The following is a 17604-nucleotide window of genomic DNA, read 5'->3' as shown; positions in this document are numbered from 1 at the left end:
GCAGCCCCTCTGCAGCCCCTCTGCAGCCCCTTTGCAGCCCCTTGTAACCCCTTTGTAACCCCTTTGCAGCCCCTCTGCAGCCCCTTTGCAACCCCTCTGCAACACCTCTACAGCCCTTTAGCAATCCCTTTGTAACTCCTTTGTAACCACTCTGCAATCCTTTTGTAACTCCTTTGTAACCCCTCTGCAGCCCCTTTGCAGCTCCTCTGCAGCCCCTTTGCAATCCCTTTGTAACACCTTTGCAACCCCCTTGCAGTCCCTTTGCAACCGCTCTGCAGCTCCTTTGTAACCCCTTTACAACCCCTTTGCAGACCCTCTGTGCCTCTTTGCAACTCCTTTGCAATCCCTTTGTAACTCCTTTGCAACCCATTTGCAACCCCTCTGCAACCCCTCTGCAGCCCCTATGCAGCCCCTTTGCAATCCTTTTGTAACTGCTTTGTAAGCCCTCTGCAGCCCCTTTGTAACTGCTTTGTAACCCCTTTGTAACCCCTCTGCAGCCCCTTTGTCACCGCTTTGTAATCCCTCTGCAGCCCCTTTGCAGCCTCTTTGTAACCCCTCTGCAGCCCCTCTGCAGCCCCTTTGTAACCGCTTTGTAACCCCTCTGCAGCCCCTTTGCAATCCCTTTGTAACCCCTCTGCAGCCCCTTTGTAACCCCTTTGTAACCCCTTTGTAACCCCTCTGCAGCCCCTTTGTAACCCCTTTGTAACCCCTCTGCAGCCCCTTTGCAATCCCTTTGTAACCTCTTTGTAACCCCTTTGTAACCCCTCTGCAGCCCCTTTGTAACCCCTTTGTAACCCCTCTGCAGCCCCTTTGCAATCCCTTTGTAACCTCTTTGTAACCCCTTTGTAACCCGTCTGCAGCCCCTTTGTAACCGCTTTGTAACCCCTCTGCAGCCCCTTTGTAACCCCTCTGCAGCCCCTTTGTAACCCCTTTGTAACCTCTTTGTAACCCCTTTGTAACCCGTCTGCAGCCCCTTTGTAGCTGCTTTGTAACCCCTTTGTAACCCCTCTGCGGCACCACGGGGACACTGGAGCTCCTGGGGCCGTGCAGGGGGGCTCCCACCCGGGATGCCCAGCGAGGTGCCCTCCCTACTCGGGGTGGCAGCCCCTTTGTAACCTTTTCCTCCCTCCCGCAGCCTCGAGCACACCTTCGAGGTTTACACCGAGTCGGAGCGGCTCTACCTCTTCGGGCTGGAGAGCCCCGACGGCGCGCGGGAGTGGGTCACGTCCATCGCCAAGGTGGGACACGGGGGGCTGGGGGTGCCAGGGGTGGGTGGGCACCCTGGCACCGACGCTCCCTCTACTCCCCCCCCCCCAGGCCTTCGTCCACCCCTACGCCGAGGAGTTGCTGGCGCTGGACTTCGAGCGCGTGGGGCGGCTGCGCTACAAGGGGGGGCTCAACCTGGAGCAGGGCCGCGAGGGCTGGTTCGCGCTGGCCGGCCCCGCGCTGCACCTCCGCGGCCCCGACGGCCTGCGGCCCGACCCGCTCCAGCTGCGCAAGCTGCAGGAGCTCTGTGGGTGCTTCATCCTCTTCCTCCTCGCCATCCTCTTCCTCCTCCCCGTCCTCTTCCTCCTCCCCGTCCTCTTCCTCCTCTCCGTCCTCTTGCTCTTCTCCATCCTCTTCCTCCTCTCCATCCTCTTCCTCCTCCACCCTCTTCCTCCTCTCCTCCCTCTTCCTCCTCTCCATCTTCCTCCTCTCCGTCCTCTTCCTCCTCCGTCTTCTTCCTCCTCCCCGTCCTCTTCCTCCTCCCCATACTCTTCTTCCTCTCTGTCCTCTTCCTCCTCTCCGTCCTCTTCCTCCTCCGTCCTCTTCCTCCTCCGTCCTCTTCCTCCTCTCCATCCTCTTCCTCCTCCCCGTCCTCTTCCTCCTCCCCATACTCTTCTTCCTCTCTGTCCTCTTCCTCCTCCCCGTCCTCTTCCTCCTCCCCATCCTCTTCCTCCTCCCCATCCTCTTCCTCCTCCCCATACTCTTCTTCCTCTCTGTCCTCTTCCTCATCTCTGTCCTCTTCCTCCTCCACCCTCTTCCTCCTCTTCCTCCTCTTCCTCCTCTTCCTCCTCTTCCTCCTCTTCCTCCTCTTCCTCCTCTTCCTCCTCTTCCTCCTCCCCGTCCTCTTCCTCCTCCATCCTCTTCCTCCTCCATCCTCTTCCTCCTCTCCACCCTTTTCCTCCTCTCCGTCCTCTTCCTCCTGTCCACCCTCTTCCTTCTCTCCACCCTCTTCCTCCTCTCCAGCCTCTTCCTCCTCCACCCTCTTCCTCCTCTCCATTCTCTTCCTCCTCTCCATTCTCTTCCTCCTCTTTATCCTCTTCCTCCTCTCCATCCTCTTCCTCCTCCACCCTCTTCCTCCTCTCCACCCCCTTCCTCCTCTCCACCCCCTTCCTCCTCTCTGTCCTCTTCCTCCTCCCCATCCTCTTCCTCCTCCACCCTCTTCCTTCTCTCCATCCTCTTCTTCCTCTCTATCCTCTTCCTCCTCTCCACTCCCTTTCTCCTCTCCGTCCTCTTCCTCCTCTCCGTCCTCTTCCTCCTCTCCACCCTCTTCCTCCTCTTCATCCTCTTCCTCCTCTCCGTCCTCTTCCTCCTCTCCGTCCTCTTCCTCCTCTCCACCCTCTTCCTCCTCTTCATCCTCTTCCTCCTCTCCACCCTCTTCCTCCCCTCTGACCTTTTCCTCCTCTCCGTCCTCTTCCTCCTCTCCGTCCTCTTCCTCCTCCACCCTCTTCCTCCTCTCCATCCTCTTCCTCCTCTCCATCCTCTTCCTCCTCTTCATCCTCTTCCTCCTCTCCACCCTCTTCTTCCCCTCTGACCTTTTCCTCCTCTCCGTCCTCTTGCTCCTCTGTCCTCTTCCTCCTCTCTGTCCTCTTCCTCCTCTCCGTCCTCTTCCTCCTCTCTACCCTCTTCCTCCTCCACCTCTTCCTCCTCTCCGTCCTCTTCCTCCTCTCCGTCCTCTTCCTCCTCTCTACCCTCTTCCTCCTCCACCTCTTCCTCCTCTCCACCCTCTTCCCCACCCCTGGGCAGTCACTCCTTGTCCCGGTTGGGTTGGAGCTGGACGCGTTGGCACTGCCCAGCCCCCCGTGGCACGTGGGGCTGGGGTGGGGCGGGGGCACCCCACGTTCCCACGGGTGACGGACCCTCTGCCTTCCCTCCCAGCCATCCAGGGGGACAACGAGGTGCTGGTGCTGGTGGAGAGACGGAGGTAGGAGCAGAGGCAGGAGGGGGGTTAGATCCCACCCTGCTCCTCCTGGGCTGCCTTGGGACCCCCAACAGAGAGCCAGGACCATCCCCAGCCCCCCGGTGATGGTGTTCCTGGGGGTCCCACCCATGCTGGGGGGGCTCTGGGGGGGCGGCTGCCACCCCGCTGAGGGGGTCCCCCCGCCGGCAGGACGCTGTACATCCAGGGCGAGAGGAAGCTGGATTTCCTGGGCTGGGTCCAGGCCATCCAGAAGGCTGCGGGCAGCTCCGGGGACACCTTGTCGGAGCAGCAGCTGACGGAGTCGGACGTCCCGCTGCTGGTGGACCGCTGCGTCGACTACATCACCCAGTGCGGTACGTGCCACCGCCCGCGGCGGGGACCCCTCTGAGACAGCAGCCTGAGACCTTGCACGCTCATAAATCACCGAATCAACGAGGTTGGAAGAGCCCTCTGGGCTCATCGAGTCCAACCATTGCCCTGACACCACCATGGCAACTAGACCAGGGCACTAAGTGCCATGTCCAGGCTTTTCTTCAACCCCTCCAGAGATGGTGACTCCACCACCTCCCTGGGCAGCCCCTTCCAATGTCTGATGACCTTTTCTGAGAAGAAATGCTTGGAAAGGAGCTTTTGGTTGGAAATGACCTTTAAGACCATCAAGTCCAACCATCAACCCAACTCTGCCAAGGCCACCACTAACCCATGTCCCTCAGCACCACATCTACATGGCTTTTGAATCCCTCCAGAGATGGTGACTCCACCACCTCCCTGGGCAGCCCCTTCCAATGGCTAATGACCCTTGCTGAGAAGAAATGCTTCCTAATGTCCAACCTGAACCTCCCCTGGCCAAGCTTGAGGCTGTGTCCTCTTGTCCTATTGCTGGTTGCCTGGGAGAAGATGCCATCTCCCACTCTACTACAACCTCCCTTCAGGTTGTTGTAGACTAAACTGTAGACTTGTCACATGTGTTTCCATATGCTCCAGCTCCGTGGGAGGGCTCTGGCTTGGAGCTGGGCCCTGGCTTGGAGCTGGGTTTTGGCTCCAGCCCCATGGCTCCTCGGTGGTCACGGCAACACCTGCGGGGTGGGAACCACCACGGCCCCGGCGGTGTTTGATGAGGAGCCAGCGGATGGGTGGGGGGCTGGAAGGGGTGACTGTTGGGTCTCATCCCCCCCGGCTCTGCCACAGGGCTGACGTCTGAGGGCATCTACCGCAAGAGCGGGCAGAACTCGAAGACCACCAGCCTGCTGGAGATGCTGCGCCGCGACGCCCGCAGCGTGCGGCTCAAGGAGGGCGAGCACCACGTGGACGACGTGGCCAACACCCTCAAACGCTTCTTCCGCGACCTCGGCGACGGGCTCTTCACGGGGCGGTGGGGCCAGGACTGGCTGCGGGCCACGGGTGAGCCCTGGGGGTCTGCTGGTGGGGTGAGGGGGTCCAGGCTCCCCGGCTCTGCTGCAGCCCCTTGGTCCTCTCCTCTGGGCTGCGTGGAGGTGGGGGGAGAACATCTGGGCCCCACATGTGTCCGGGGTTGGAGCGGTGGGTGGGGTGACCCCGCGCAACCCCCTGCTCCGGCACGGCTGGGGCGGAGGCGGGGCAGAGAGCCAGACCCCCCCGCCCCGGCTGCTGGATCCAGGCCCTGAATACCAGGGACGGACGCGCCCAGCGGCAAAACAGCTGCGAGCCACGGCCCCGTGGAGCTGGGGTGGTCCCAGGGAGCTGGGATGGTCCAGCCCCACGGAGCTGGGATGGTCCCATGGAGCTGGGATGGTCCCGTCCCACGGAACTGGGATGGTCCCATGGAGCTGGGGTGATCCCGACCAACAGAACTGGGATGGTCCAGCCCCACGGAGCTGGGATGGTCCCACGGAGCTGGGATGGTCCCACGGAGCTGGGATGGTCCCAGGGAGCTGGGATGGTCCCATCCCACGGAACTGGGATGGTCCCATGGAGCTGGGATGGTCCCAGGGAGCTGGGATGGTCCCGTCCCACGGAACTGGGATGGTCCCATGGAGCTGGGGTGATCCCGACCAACAGAGCTGGGATGGTCCAGCCCCACGGAGCTGGGATTGTCCCATGGAGCTGGGATGGTCCCATGGAGCTGGGATGGTCCAGCCCCATGGAACTGGGGCAATCCAGCCCCACGGAGCTGGGATGGTCCAGCCCACGGAACTGGGATGGTCCCACAGAGCTGGGATGGTCCTGTCCCATGGAGCTGGGATGGTCCAGCCCCACGGAGCTGGGATGGTCCCACGGAGCTGGGATGGTCCCATGGAGCTGGGATGGTCCAGCCCCACGGAGCTGGGATGGTCCAGCCCCATGGAACTGGGGCAATTCAGCCCCACGGAGCTGGGATGGTCCAGCCCACGGAACTGGGATGGTCCCACAGAGCTGGGATGGTCCCGTCCCATGGAGCTGGGATGGTCCCATGGAGCTGGGGTGGTCCCACAGAGCTGGGGTGGTCCCACAGAGCTGGGATGGACCCACGGAACTGGGATGGTCCAGCCCCACGGAGCTGGGATGGTCCAGCCCCATGGAACTGGGGCAATTCAGCCCCACGGAGCTGGGATAGTCCAGCCCACAGAACTGGGATGGTCCCACGGAGCTGGGATGGTCCCGTCCCATGGAGCTGGGATGGTCCCACAGAGCTGGGATGGTCCCACGGAGCTGGGATGATCCGGCCCCACGAAGCTGGGATGGTCCAGCCCCACAGAGCTGGGATGATCTCGTCCCACGGAGCTGGGGTGCTCCAGCCCCACGGATCTGGGATGGTCCTGCCCCACAGAGCTGGAAAGGTCCAACCCCATAGAGGTGGGGTGCTCTGGTCCCATGGAGCTGAGATGCTCTGGCCCCACAGAGCTGGGATGGTCCCGTGGAGCTGGGATGGTCCTGTCCCACGAAGCTGTAATGGTCCAGCCCCACGGAGCTGGGATGGTCCCCTCCCACGGAGCTGGTGTGCTCCAGCCCCACAGAGCTGGGATGGTCCAGCCCCACAGAGCTGGGATGGTCCAGCCCCATAGAGGTGGGGTGCTCCGGTCCCATGGAGCTGAGATGCTCTGGCCCCACGGAGATGGGGTGCTCCATTCCCAGGAAGCTCTGGCCCCATGGAGCTGGGATGCTCCATTCCCACAGAACTGGGATGCTCCAGCCCCACAGTGGGTCTGGAGGGTCCCACCTGGGGTCTGGAGAGGGGATGGTGGGGCTGTGGGTCTTCATTTCACCTTCGCGCCCCTCGGCGCTCATCCCCTCCCTCGTGCTCCTCTCGCAGCGCTGGAGGATGAGGAGGAGAAGATCGGCGAGTACCGGCGGCTCCTGGGCACCCTCCCCACGGTGAACCGGGCCACGCTGAAGGCCCTCATCAACCACCTCTTTCGGTATGGCATGGGTGGCACAGCTGAGGTCCCCAAGCCCCCATGGGGCATCACCCAGGGTCCTGGGGAGGCTATGGGGTGGAGGACAGCCCTTGTCCCACCATCCACATCCCAAGCAAGGACATTTGGGGTCAAGCTGTGCCCAAAGCTGAGCATCACGTCCCGGTGTGGGTGGGATTCCCCTTGGCAAGGCTGAAGGGGGGTCTTGGGGTGGCTCCAGGGCAGGAATCGTGATGGGTTCCCTGCAGGGTGCAGCTCTTCTCCGGGGAGAACCAGATGAACACGCACAACTTGGCCATCGTCTTCGGGCCCACGCTCTTCCAGACAGACGGGAAGGACTACAAGGCAGGGCGCGTGGTGGAGGACCTCATCAGCCACTACGTGGAGATATTTAATGTAGGTTCACCCCCACCACTGGTGCTGCAGTGAGATGGAGATGGAGATGGAGAAGGGATGGAGATGGAGATGGGATGGGGATGGTCCCCATCTCCATCTGGTCAGCCCTGATGGCTCCCTGGGCTTCTCTTCCTCATCAGGTCAACGACCAAGAGATGAAGAAGCAGCAGGATGAGATCATGGCCATCATGAAGATGCGGGAGGCAGCGTCCAGCGGGACGCAGGTGGGTCCTGGACGTGGGGACATTCCTGGGGCATTGGAGGGGACCTCACCGCCTGCTCCAGCATCTCCTGGAGATGCCCCAGGCAGGGGGTGTCCATGCTGGGTGAGGGGGGTTTAGACCACACGTGGGAAGCTGCAGGTCCAAGTGCTTTCCCGTTGCCCTCCAGCAAGCCGGGGACTTCATCTGCACCGTCTACTTGGAGGAGAAGAAGACAGAGACAGAGCAGCATGTCAAGGTGAGCGGTGGGGCAGAGGGCACAGAGGGGACAGGGACCTCCTGTTGCATGCCCAAACCTCTGTGGTGGCATGGGGGGATGCTCTGAGCTGGTACAAGGGTGGCACGGCCCTGGGCACTGGCTGATGGAGACCTGTCCCCTCCCTTCCTCCTAGATCCCGGCCACCATGACAGCCGAGGAGCTCACCTTCGAGATCCTGGACAGGAGGAAAGTCGTCATGAAGGAGAAGGACTATTGGAGCTGCTTCGAAGTGAACGAGAGGGAGGAGGCAGGTTGGTGCGGGGGCGTGAGGGTGGTGGGGAAGGGGACAGGGACAGGGATCGGGACAGGGATGGAGATGGGGATGGAGATGAGCTGGGGATGGAGATGGGGATGGAATGGGATGGGGATGGTATGGGGATGGGGATGAGGATGGAGATGGAGATGGAGATGGGATGGGGACAGGGATGGGGATGGGGATGAGGATGGAGATGGGATGGGGATGGAGATAGAGATGGGGATGGAGATGGGATGGAAATGGGATGGGGATGGAGATGGGGAAGGGATGGGGATGGAGATGGAGATGGGATGGGGATGGGGATGGGGATGGGAAGGGATAGGGATGGAGATGGGATGGGATGGGGATGAAGATGGAGATGGGGATGGAGATGAGATGGGGATGGAAAGAGGATGAGGACAGGGATGGGGATGGAGATGGGATGGGGATGGAATGAGGATGACGACAAGGATGGGGATGGAGATGGAGATAGAGATGGAGATGGAGATGGGGAATGGATGGGGATGGAGATGGGAATGGAGATGAGATGGGGATGGGGATGGAGATGGAATGGAGATGAGATGGGGATGGGGATGGAGATGAGATGGGGATGGGGATGGAGATGGAATGGAGATGGGGATGGAGATGGGATGGGGATGGCGTTGGGGATGGGATGGAGATGGGGATGGAGATAGACATGGAGATGGGATGGAGATGGGGATAGGCATGGAGATGGGATGGAGATGGGGATGGGGACAAGAAGGCTCCCATGAGGACTGCACCATGGAACAATGCTGGGCTCCAGACGCTCAGGAGAGGCTCGCTGTGGTGCTGCAGCTTTGCTCACCGCACCCAGGTCGCCCATGGCTGAGCGCTGCAGATGACCCGGTGGTTTGGGCCAGGACATCTGTCTGCACCCTGGGGGGTTCCAACACCTGGCAGCGCTCTGGGCATCGCTGAAAGACGATGACATGGCACTTAGTGCCCAGGTCTAGTTGCCATGGTGGTGTCAGGGCAATGGTTGGACTCGATGATCCCAGAGGGCTCTTCCAACCTCATTGATTCTGTGAAAGCCCTTGGTGAGGTGTCCTGGCCCTTGGCAACCCCAAGCCATCATGCCCAGGCTCCCTTTGGCAAAGGGTGGGTGCTGCCTGGGGAAGCACCCAAGCGCCGTGCTCAGCCCAGTACCACCCAACCCTTAGAAATCAAAAGGATCCATCGCCAAAATTAGCCTCAATTTGCATATTCACCTATGAACTTCTGTGAAATCCTTGACTCGCCCTTCATGGGCGTGGAAACGCGCGTGCTTGACATACCTGGGCGCATGCCTTCGCAGGCACGCGTGTTCTCCAAACACACACGTTGTGCAACCGCTCCCGAGCCACCTGCCTGTCCCAGCGGGTCCAAAAGTCACCTCCCCAGGGGACAATTAGTAACCACCGTGAAATTAACCCAGTCAAAATCCTGTGTCCAGTTCTGGGCCCCGCACTTCAAGAGAGATGTTGAGGTGTTGGAGCGAGTCCAGAGGAGGGCGACCAAGGTGGTGAAGGGTCTGGAGGGTCTGACCTCCGAGGAACGGCTGAGGGAGCTGGGGGTGTTTAGCCTGGAGAAGAGGAGGCTCAGAGGTGACCTTAGTGCAGTCTACAACTACCTGAAGGAGGTTGTAGTGGAGTGGGAGTTGGCCTCTTCTCCCAGGCAACCAGCGATAGGACAAGAGGACACAGCCTCAAGCTTGGCCAGGGGAGGTTCAGGTTGGACATTAGGAAGCATTTCTTCTCAGCAAGGGTCATTAGCCATTGGAAGGGGCTGCCCAGGGAGGTGGTGGAGTCACCATCTCTGGAGGGGTTTAAGAAAAGCCTGGACATGGCACTTAGTGCCCTGGTCTAGTTGCCATGGTGGTGTCAGGGCAATGGTTGGACTCGATGAGCCCAGAGGGCTCTTCCAACCTCAGTGATTCTGTGAAAAGGCGATGATGTGGCACAGGTCTGCTCAGGAGGAGCTTGGCAGGTCCTTGGGACACATGTGACTCCCCCTTGGTGGGTGCCATCCCCTGGGGTGCTGCCTGACCCCTGCCTGTCTCCCTGCCCGCCAGAGCGGCCCTTGCACTACTCGGAAAAGGTCCTGCCCATTTTGCACGGCCTGGGGACAGAGAGCTACCTGGTGGTGAAGAAGCAGATGTCCATGGAGAACATGCTCATCTACCTCGGTGAGGGGCTGGGAGGGAGAGGAGGGAGGGGACAGGGATGGAGATGGGATGGGGATGGGGATGGGATGGGGATGGGATGGGGATGGGGATGGGGATGGGATGGGATGGGGATGGAGATGGGATGGAGATGGGATGGGGATGGGGATGGGATGGGATGGAGATGGGATGGGGATGGGATGGGATGGGATGGGGATGGGGATGAGGATGGGATGCAGATGGGATGGGGACGGGGATGGAGATGGGATGGGATGGGGATGGGATGGGGATGGGGACAGCTCCCCATCCCACCAGCTGTGACCCCACAACCATCACCCATCCTGCCTGACCTGCCAGCAGAGCGGGCACCAGCACATGACTGGGAGCCTCCCAGTACGGGGTGGTGGGTGGCTGCTGGGGGAGATGGCCAGCAGCGGGTGGGCTGTGGTCCTGGGGGCTGTGGCTGCACCCCGTGCCCACCCTCACCGGGTGCCCCCAGCCAGCCGAGTGGGCGACTGCAAGCATGGCATGATGAAGTTCCGGGAGGAGCGGAACCTTCTGGGCCTCGGCCTGAGCACGGGCTTCCACGACCGCTACTTCATCCTCAGCCACTCCTGCCTGCGCCTCTACAAGGAAGTGCGGGTGAGCCCTGCCTGCCCGCTGCCTGCCCGCGGGCACCGTGCCCTTCCCTGCCCTTCCCGGCCCTTCCCTGCCCTTCCCCTGCCTTCACTTGCCTTGCCCGCTGTGCCAAGTGGTGACACTGGGCTGGGTGGCCCGAAGGATGTGGGACATCCCTGGGGACCTGCGTGGGCTGGCGTGGCACGGGCAGTGCAGGCAGCGATGGGGCTGGCATGGCATGGGCAGTGCAGGCAGTGATGGGCCTGGCAGCAATGGGCCTGGCAGCGATGGGGCTGGCAGCGCACGGGCAGTGCAGGCAGCGCTGGGGCTGGCAGCACATGGGCAGTGCGGGCAGTGATGGGGCTGGCAGCGCACAGGCAGTGCAGGCAGCGCTGGGGCTGGCATCACATGGGTGTTGCAGGCAGCGATGGGGCTGGCAGTGATGGGGCTGGCATTGCAGGCAGCGCTGGGGCTGGCATCGCATGGGCAGTGCAGGCAGCGATGGGGCTGGCAGCGCACAGGCAGTGCAGGCAGCGCTGGGGCTGGCATCACATGGGTGTTGCAGGCAGCGATGGGGCTGGCAGTGATGGGGCTGGCATTGCAGGCAGCGCTGGGGCTGGCATCACATGGGCAGTGCAGGCAGCGATGGGGCTGGCAGTGCAGGCAGCAATGGGACTGGCAGCACACGGGCAGCGCAGGCAGCGCTGGGGCTGGCAGTGCTGGGGCTGGCATCACACGGGCAGCGCAGGCAGCGCTGGGGCTGGCATCGCATGGGCAGTGCAGGCAGCGCTGGGGCTGGTATTGCACGGGCAGTGCAGGCAGCGCTGGGGCTGGCAGTGCACCGGCAGTGCAGGCAGCGATGGGGCTGGCATGGCATGGGCAGTGCAGGCAGCGATGGGGCTGGCAGCGATGGGGCTGGCATCACACGGGCAGCGCAGGCAGCAATGGGGCTGGCAGCGCACGGGCAGTGCAGGCAGCGCTGGGGCTGGCATGGCATGGGCAGTGCAGGCAGCGATGGGGCTGGCATGGCATGGGCAGTGCAGGCAGCGATGGGGCTGGCAGCGATGGGGCTGGCATCACACGGGCAGCGCAGGCAGCAATGGGGCTGGCAGCGCACGGGCAGTGCAGGCAGCGCTGGGGCTGGCATGGCATGGGCAGTGCAGGCAGTGATGGGGCTGGCAGCAATGGGGCTGGCAGCACATGGGTAGTGCAGGCAGCGCTGGGGCTGGCAGTGATGGGGCTGGCAGCACACGGGCAGTGCAGGCAGAGATGGGGCTGGCAGCGATGGGGCTGGCATCACACGGGCAGCGCAGGCAGCAATGGGGCTGGCAGCGCACGGGCAGCGCAGGCAGCAATGGGGCTGGCATGGCATGGGCAGTGCAGGCAGCGCTGGGGCTGGCAGCGCATGGGCAGTGCAGGCAGCGGTGGGGCTGGCATTGCACGGGCAGTGCAGGCAGCGATGGGGCTGGCATGGCACGGGCAGTGCAGGCAGCGCTGGGGCTGGCAGTGCCCAACCCCGGGCTGGTCCCTGTGCCCCCCCAGAGCCACAAGCCCGAGAAGGAGTGGCCCGTGAGGAACCTGAAGGTCTACCTGGGCATCAAGAAGAAGCTTCGCCCACCGACGTGGTGAGGAGCAACGGGGTGCCCGGCTGGGCTGGGGACAGGGGCAGCTGTGGCTCCTGGCACCCGGCTCGTGCCAGCCGTGCCCGTGGCCACCAGGTGTCAGCGCAGCCCCGCAGGACGCGGCTGCGGCCGGTGCCAGCTCAGGGGACCGGCCTGTGCCCACCGCTGTGCCCTGGCCAGGGGGGACCCGGCCCTGGGGTGGGGGGGGGACCGTGGGCACGCGTGTGGGTGTGCGTGGGCACGCGTGTGGGTTTGCTTCCATGTGCCTTTGAGCGTGTGCATGGCAGCGTCTGCGTGTGTGCACACGCGTGTGCGCGTACACATCAGCGAGGTGTGTGCGTGTGTGCATGTGAACACGTGTGTGCAAGCATGTGTGTGTGCATGTGCACACGTGTGCATGTGGGTGTGTGTGTGCATGCCAGAGTTGTGTGCGTGTGCATATATGCATGTGAGTGTGTGCATGTGTGTGCATGCATGTCAGTGTGCATGTGTGTGCATATGAGTGCATGGAAATACGTGTGTGCATGCGTGTCAGCAAGTTGTGTACACATGTGTGTGAGTGTGTGTGCATGCATGTCAGCGTCTGTGTGCATGTGCATGGGAGTGTGAGTGTGTGCATGTGCATGCATGTCTGCGTGTGTGCATGTGTGTCAGTGTGCAAGTGCATGTGTGTGCATATGAGTGCGTGGGAATATGTGTGTCCATGTTTGTGTGTGCATGCATGTCAGCAACTTGTGCACACGTGTGTGCACATGTGCATATGCACCTGTGTGTGCGTGTGTGTGCATGTGTGTTCATGCATGTCAGTGTGTGCATATGGGTGTGTGCATGCATGTCAGCGAGCTGTGTGCGTGTGCATGTGTGTGCATGTGTGTGTCCATGTATGCGTGTGCTTGCATGTCAGCAGGCTGTGTACACGTGTGTGTGTGTGTGTCCATGTGGGTGTGCGTGTGCAATCCATACATGTGCGTGTGTGTGAGCACACGCGTGACGAGCCGTGCGGGTTTGCAGGGAGCCCTCAAATCCATCTGCTCCGGGGGCTCGTAGGGACGGGGGGGGTGACAGGGGCAGGGGTGACAGGGACGGGGGTGACAGGGACAGGGGGGGCACTGGGGTCCCTGGACACGCGTGTGCGGGGCCGGGGGCACCCCGGGGTGCTGACCCCGTGTTCCCATCCCCCCCCGCCCCCAGCTGGGGCTTCACCGTGTGCTACGAGAACGAGAAACACGAGAAGCAGCAATGGTGAGGGACAGGGGGGACATGGGGGGGACATGGGGACATGGGGGGGGACAGGGGGGACATGGGACATGGGAAGGGATGGGGGGGGACATGGGAAGGGACGGGGGGGACATGGGGACATGGAAAGGGACAGGGGGGACAAGGATGAGGGGGACATGGGGACATGGTAAGAGACAGGGGAGGCCATGGGGACATGGGGACTTGGGAAGGGACAGGGGGGACATTGGGGGGACGGGGGGACATGGGAAGGGACAGGGGGGACACAGCGGGGACATGGGGACATGGGAAGGGACATGAGGGGGCCATGGGGACATGGTAAGGGACGGGGGGATGTGGGGAGGGGGGGACATGGGGACATGGGAAGGGACAGGGGGGGACATGGGGGGGACATGGGACATGGGAAGGGATGGGGGGACATGGGGACAGGGGGGACATGGGCACATGGGGATGGGGGGGACATGGGGACATGGGAAGGGACGGGGGATATGGGGGGGACAGGGGACATGGTAAGGGACAAGAGGGGACATGGGGATGGGGAGACATGGGGACATGGGGACATGAGAAAGGACAGGGGACATGGCGGGGACAGGGGGACATGGGAAGGGACAGGGGGGACACAGGGGGGACATGGGAAGGGACAGGGGGGACACAGGGGGGACATGGGGACATGGGAAGGGACGGGGGGGACATGGGGGGGACAGGGGACATGGGAAGGGACAGGAGGGACATGGGGACATGGGGACATGGGAAGGGACAGGGGGGACACAGGGGGGACATGGGGACATGGGAAGGGACAGGGGGGAGCAGCTGGGTGTCCCCGCAGCGGGCACGGGCACGTGCCACCCCGCTGCGCCCCGCTGTCCCCTCTGGGGGCTGACGCCGTGTGCCCGCAGGTACCTGTGCTGTGACACCCAGGCCGACCTGCGGGAGTGGTTCGCCACCTTCCTGCACGTGCAGGTGGGCACGGGGCGGGCAGGGGGCGGGCAGGGGGTATGGGGTGGGTATGGGGTGGGCACGGGGTGGGCAGTGGGTGTGGGGTGGGTACGGGGTGGGCAGTGGGTATGGGGCGGGTATGGGGTGGGTACGGGGTGGGCAGTGGGTACGGGGTGGGCAGTGGGTATGGGGTGGGCACAGGGTGGACAGTGGTATGGGGTGGGCATGGGGTGGGCAGTGGGTATGGGGTGGGCAGTGGGCACAGGGTGTGTACAGGGTGGGTAGCGGGTATGGGGTGGGCACGAGGTGGGCAGTGGGTATGGGGCAGGTATGGGGTGGGTAGGGGTGGGCAGTGGGTATGGGGTGGGTAGCGGGTACGAGGTGGGCACGAGGTGGTCAGTGGGTATGGGGCAGTGGGTACAGGGTGGGTATGGGGCGGGCAGTGGGTATGGGGTGGGCATGAGGTGGGCAGTGGGTATGGGGCAGTGGGTACGGGGTGGGTATGGGGCGGGCAGTGGGTATGGGGTGGGCACAGGGTGGGCAGTGGGTATGGGGTGGGCAGTGGGCACGGGGTGGGCATGGTGTGGGCAGTGGGTATGGGGTGGGCAGTGGGCACGGGGTGGGCATGGTGTGGGCAGTGGGCACAGGGTGGGCAGCGGTCCGGGGTCCCTGTGCCCAGCACGGCGGGGCGCTGTGGCCCTCGGACCCCCCCAAGGCGCGGGCGCCGCGGTGGCAGCAGGAGCCCCGGGCGGGCACCGTGTCCCTCATCCCGCTGCGGGGCAGCGAGAGCGACATGAGGAGCAGCGTGGCCGCCTTCGCCACCGACCCCCTGACCGTGGGTGGCACGGGGGGGACACGGGGGGTGACACGGGGGGTGATATGGGGGGGTGACATGGGGGGTGACACGGGGGTGACACAGGGGGGTGACAGGGGGGTGACACAGGGGGTGACACACGGGGGGTGACATGGGGGGGTGACACGGGGGGGGTGACACACGGGGGGTGACACTGGGGGGTGATATGGGGGGGTGATATGGGGGGTGACACGGGGGGGTGACAGGGGGGTGACACGGGGGTTGACATGGGGAGGTGACACGGCGGGGTGACACGGGGAGGGTGATACGAGGTGATGGGGGGGTGACACGGGGGGTGACACAGGGTGGTGACAAGGGGGGTGACAGGGGGGGTGATGGGGGGGTGACATGGGGGGGACACGGAGGGGTGAGACGGGGGTGACATGGGGGGGTGACAGGGGGGTGACACGGAGGGGTGATGGGGGGTGACATGGGGGGGTGACACGGGGGTGACACGGGGGGTGACACGGGGGTGACACAGGGGGTGACACGGGGGGGTGACGGGGGGTGACACAGGGGTGACACAGGGGGTAACAGGGGGGTGACACGGGGGTGACACAGGGGGTGACACGGGGGGGACACGGGGATGACACGGGGGGGACACGGGGGGGTGACATGGGGGGTGACACGGGGGTGACACAGGGGGTGACACGGGGGTGACATGGGGGGGTGACACGGGGGGTGACACAAGGGGTGTGACACGGAGGGGTGATGGGGGGGTGACATGGGGGGGTGACAGGATGGGTGACACGGGGGGTGGCGGGGGGGGGACACGGGGGTGACACAGGGGTGACAGAGGGGTGACAGGGGGGTGACATGGGGGGTGACGGGGGGGTGACATGGGGAGTGACAGGGGGGACACGGGGGGTGACGTGGGGGTGACACGGGGGGGTGATGTGGGGGGGACACAGGGGGGTGACAGGGGGTGACACGGGGGGTGACACAGGGGTGACACAGGGGGTGACAGGGGGGTGACACGGGGGGTGACATGGGGGGGTGACATGGGGGGGGTGACACGGGGGGTCCTGGACCCCAGCCGCAGGGGGGTGCTGGGGACAAATGGGGACAAATGGGGACATCTCTGCTCTGTCCCCAGCTCCTGCGAAACGTCTGAGCTGGAGGCCTGATGCGACGGTGAGGGTCCCCCCTCCCTGCCCGCACCCCCTGCCCGCACCCCCAGCCCGCAGGGAGGTGGCAGCCTATGGCTCTGGCTGTCCCCTTGCCACCCCTCCTTGGGGACACGGGCACCCGCGGCCGTGCCCGGTGGTGCCCCCCCCGCCGCGTGTCCCCCTGCCGGGTGGCAGCCCCCTCCCCTTCGCCAACCCTCCGCTCTGTGCCACAGGTTCGTCCGCAAGCGGGGCAGGGGTGCCAGCCCCCCACCCTGGCACGGGACCGGGGGGTCCCACCGTCACCAGAGCCTCCCCCCACGGTGACCCACGGGCAACCAGGAGGGGACGCAGCAGCGAGACCCCCACCCACCCGCTGGCGATGCCCACGGGGGACCAGGCAGTGCCAGCCCACCCCTGGGGAGTGGGTGTCTCACCCCTGGGTGCCCTCCGTGGTGGGCAGGGTGCCAAGAGCCTCTGCGCCCCCCCCAGAGTGGGGAGGGGGTGCACCCCCCGCCGTGGTGGGGGGTGGCAGGAGCTGGCACCCCCTTCCTGCTGCCACCTCTTGGTATTAAAGGTCTTGGCATGGAGGTGGCCAGGTCTGTGGTGGGTGGCAGCGGGAGGTGGGTGCTCCCGAGGCGATGGGCGATGCCACCAGCGAGATGCTGAGCTGCTTTTGGGGACAGAGAGGTGGCACCCGGGGTCCTCGAGCCCTGCCCGGGGTGCTGTGCCAGTGCCAGGGTGTTGGCACACGGGGATGGGAGGTGGCTCCCAGGGTGGGTGAGGGTTTGCGGGTCCCCTGCCTGCACCCACCTTCCGTGGCATCCTGCCCGCTGGGTGCCACCAAGGACTGGGTGGCCCTGGGGATGTGCCCAGGAGGGGCACCTAAACCCACCCTAAACCCACGCTCACCCATGTCAGCCCCACAGCACGTGGCGGGTGCCACCCGTGCCCGGTGCCCACCCCCTGGGCCTGGCCACCAGCTCGTTTGAGACCTGCCTGGCAGCCATCCTCGCTGGGCACGGCCTTGGGGATCAGCCTGGGGGGCAGGAGGTGGCCTGGGCCCTCTGCCTGCCCCACGTCCCCAGGGACACAGGGACACCAGGGGGCTGGGTGGGCAGCAAGACGTGCCCGGGTGTGCCCGCAGGGCTGGCAGCATCGTTCCCCTGCGGTGGCCCTGGTGGGTGTCCCATGCCCCTCCTCACGCTGAGGTGGCCCTGGTGGGTGTCCCATGCCCCCTCCTCACACTGAGGTGGCCCTGGTGGGTGTCCCATGCCCCCTCCTCACACTGAGCCCCCCCGAGGTGCCAGGCGCTGAGTCACGTGTGGGTGGGGGCTGTCAGTCACCCATGGGTGCAGACGCACCACCCACCGCTCTGGAGCCGT

At 64.2% G+C, this 17604-nt stretch overlaps 1 protein-coding gene across 1 annotated transcript in view; it reads left to right on the top strand.

The window, feature by feature from the left end:
* The window catches only part of ARAP1 (ArfGAP with RhoGAP domain, ankyrin repeat and PH domain 1), a 35072-nt gene extending 18263 nt beyond the window's left edge, over nt 1-16809 (top strand). Inside the window, exons 15-32 of the mRNA XM_068418948.1 lie at nt 1136-1238; nt 1318-1513; nt 3142-3187; nt 3374-3537; nt 4373-4585; nt 6453-6558; nt 6804-6951; nt 7092-7175; nt 7342-7410; nt 7565-7682; nt 9759-9872; nt 10348-10490; nt 12009-12091; nt 13280-13330; nt 14221-14284; nt 14940-15095; nt 16210-16247; nt 16456-16809. Of these exons, the coding sequence (XP_068275049.1) occupies nt 1136-1238; nt 1318-1513; nt 3142-3187; nt 3374-3537; nt 4373-4585; nt 6453-6558; nt 6804-6951; nt 7092-7175; nt 7342-7410; nt 7565-7682; nt 9759-9872; nt 10348-10490; nt 12009-12091; nt 13280-13330; nt 14221-14284; nt 14940-15095; nt 16210-16227 (1876 nt within the window). The 3' untranslated portion in view covers nt 16228-16247; nt 16456-16809. The remainder of the gene's footprint in view (nt 1-1135; nt 1239-1317; nt 1514-3141; nt 3188-3373; nt 3538-4372; nt 4586-6452; nt 6559-6803; nt 6952-7091; nt 7176-7341; nt 7411-7564; nt 7683-9758; nt 9873-10347; nt 10491-12008; nt 12092-13279; nt 13331-14220; nt 14285-14939; nt 15096-16209; nt 16248-16455) is intronic.
* Nucleotides 16810-17604: the final 795 nt, after the last annotated feature.

The sequence above is a fragment of the Nyctibius grandis genome, chromosome 2, assembly GCF_013368605.1.
Source record: "Nyctibius grandis isolate bNycGra1 chromosome 2, bNycGra1.pri, whole genome shotgun sequence".
Lineage (NCBI taxonomy): Eukaryota > Metazoa > Chordata > Aves > Nyctibiiformes > Nyctibiidae > Nyctibius > Nyctibius grandis.
Note: the sequence above shows the minus strand (reverse complement) of the source record. Positions and strands in the feature narration are given on the sequence as shown.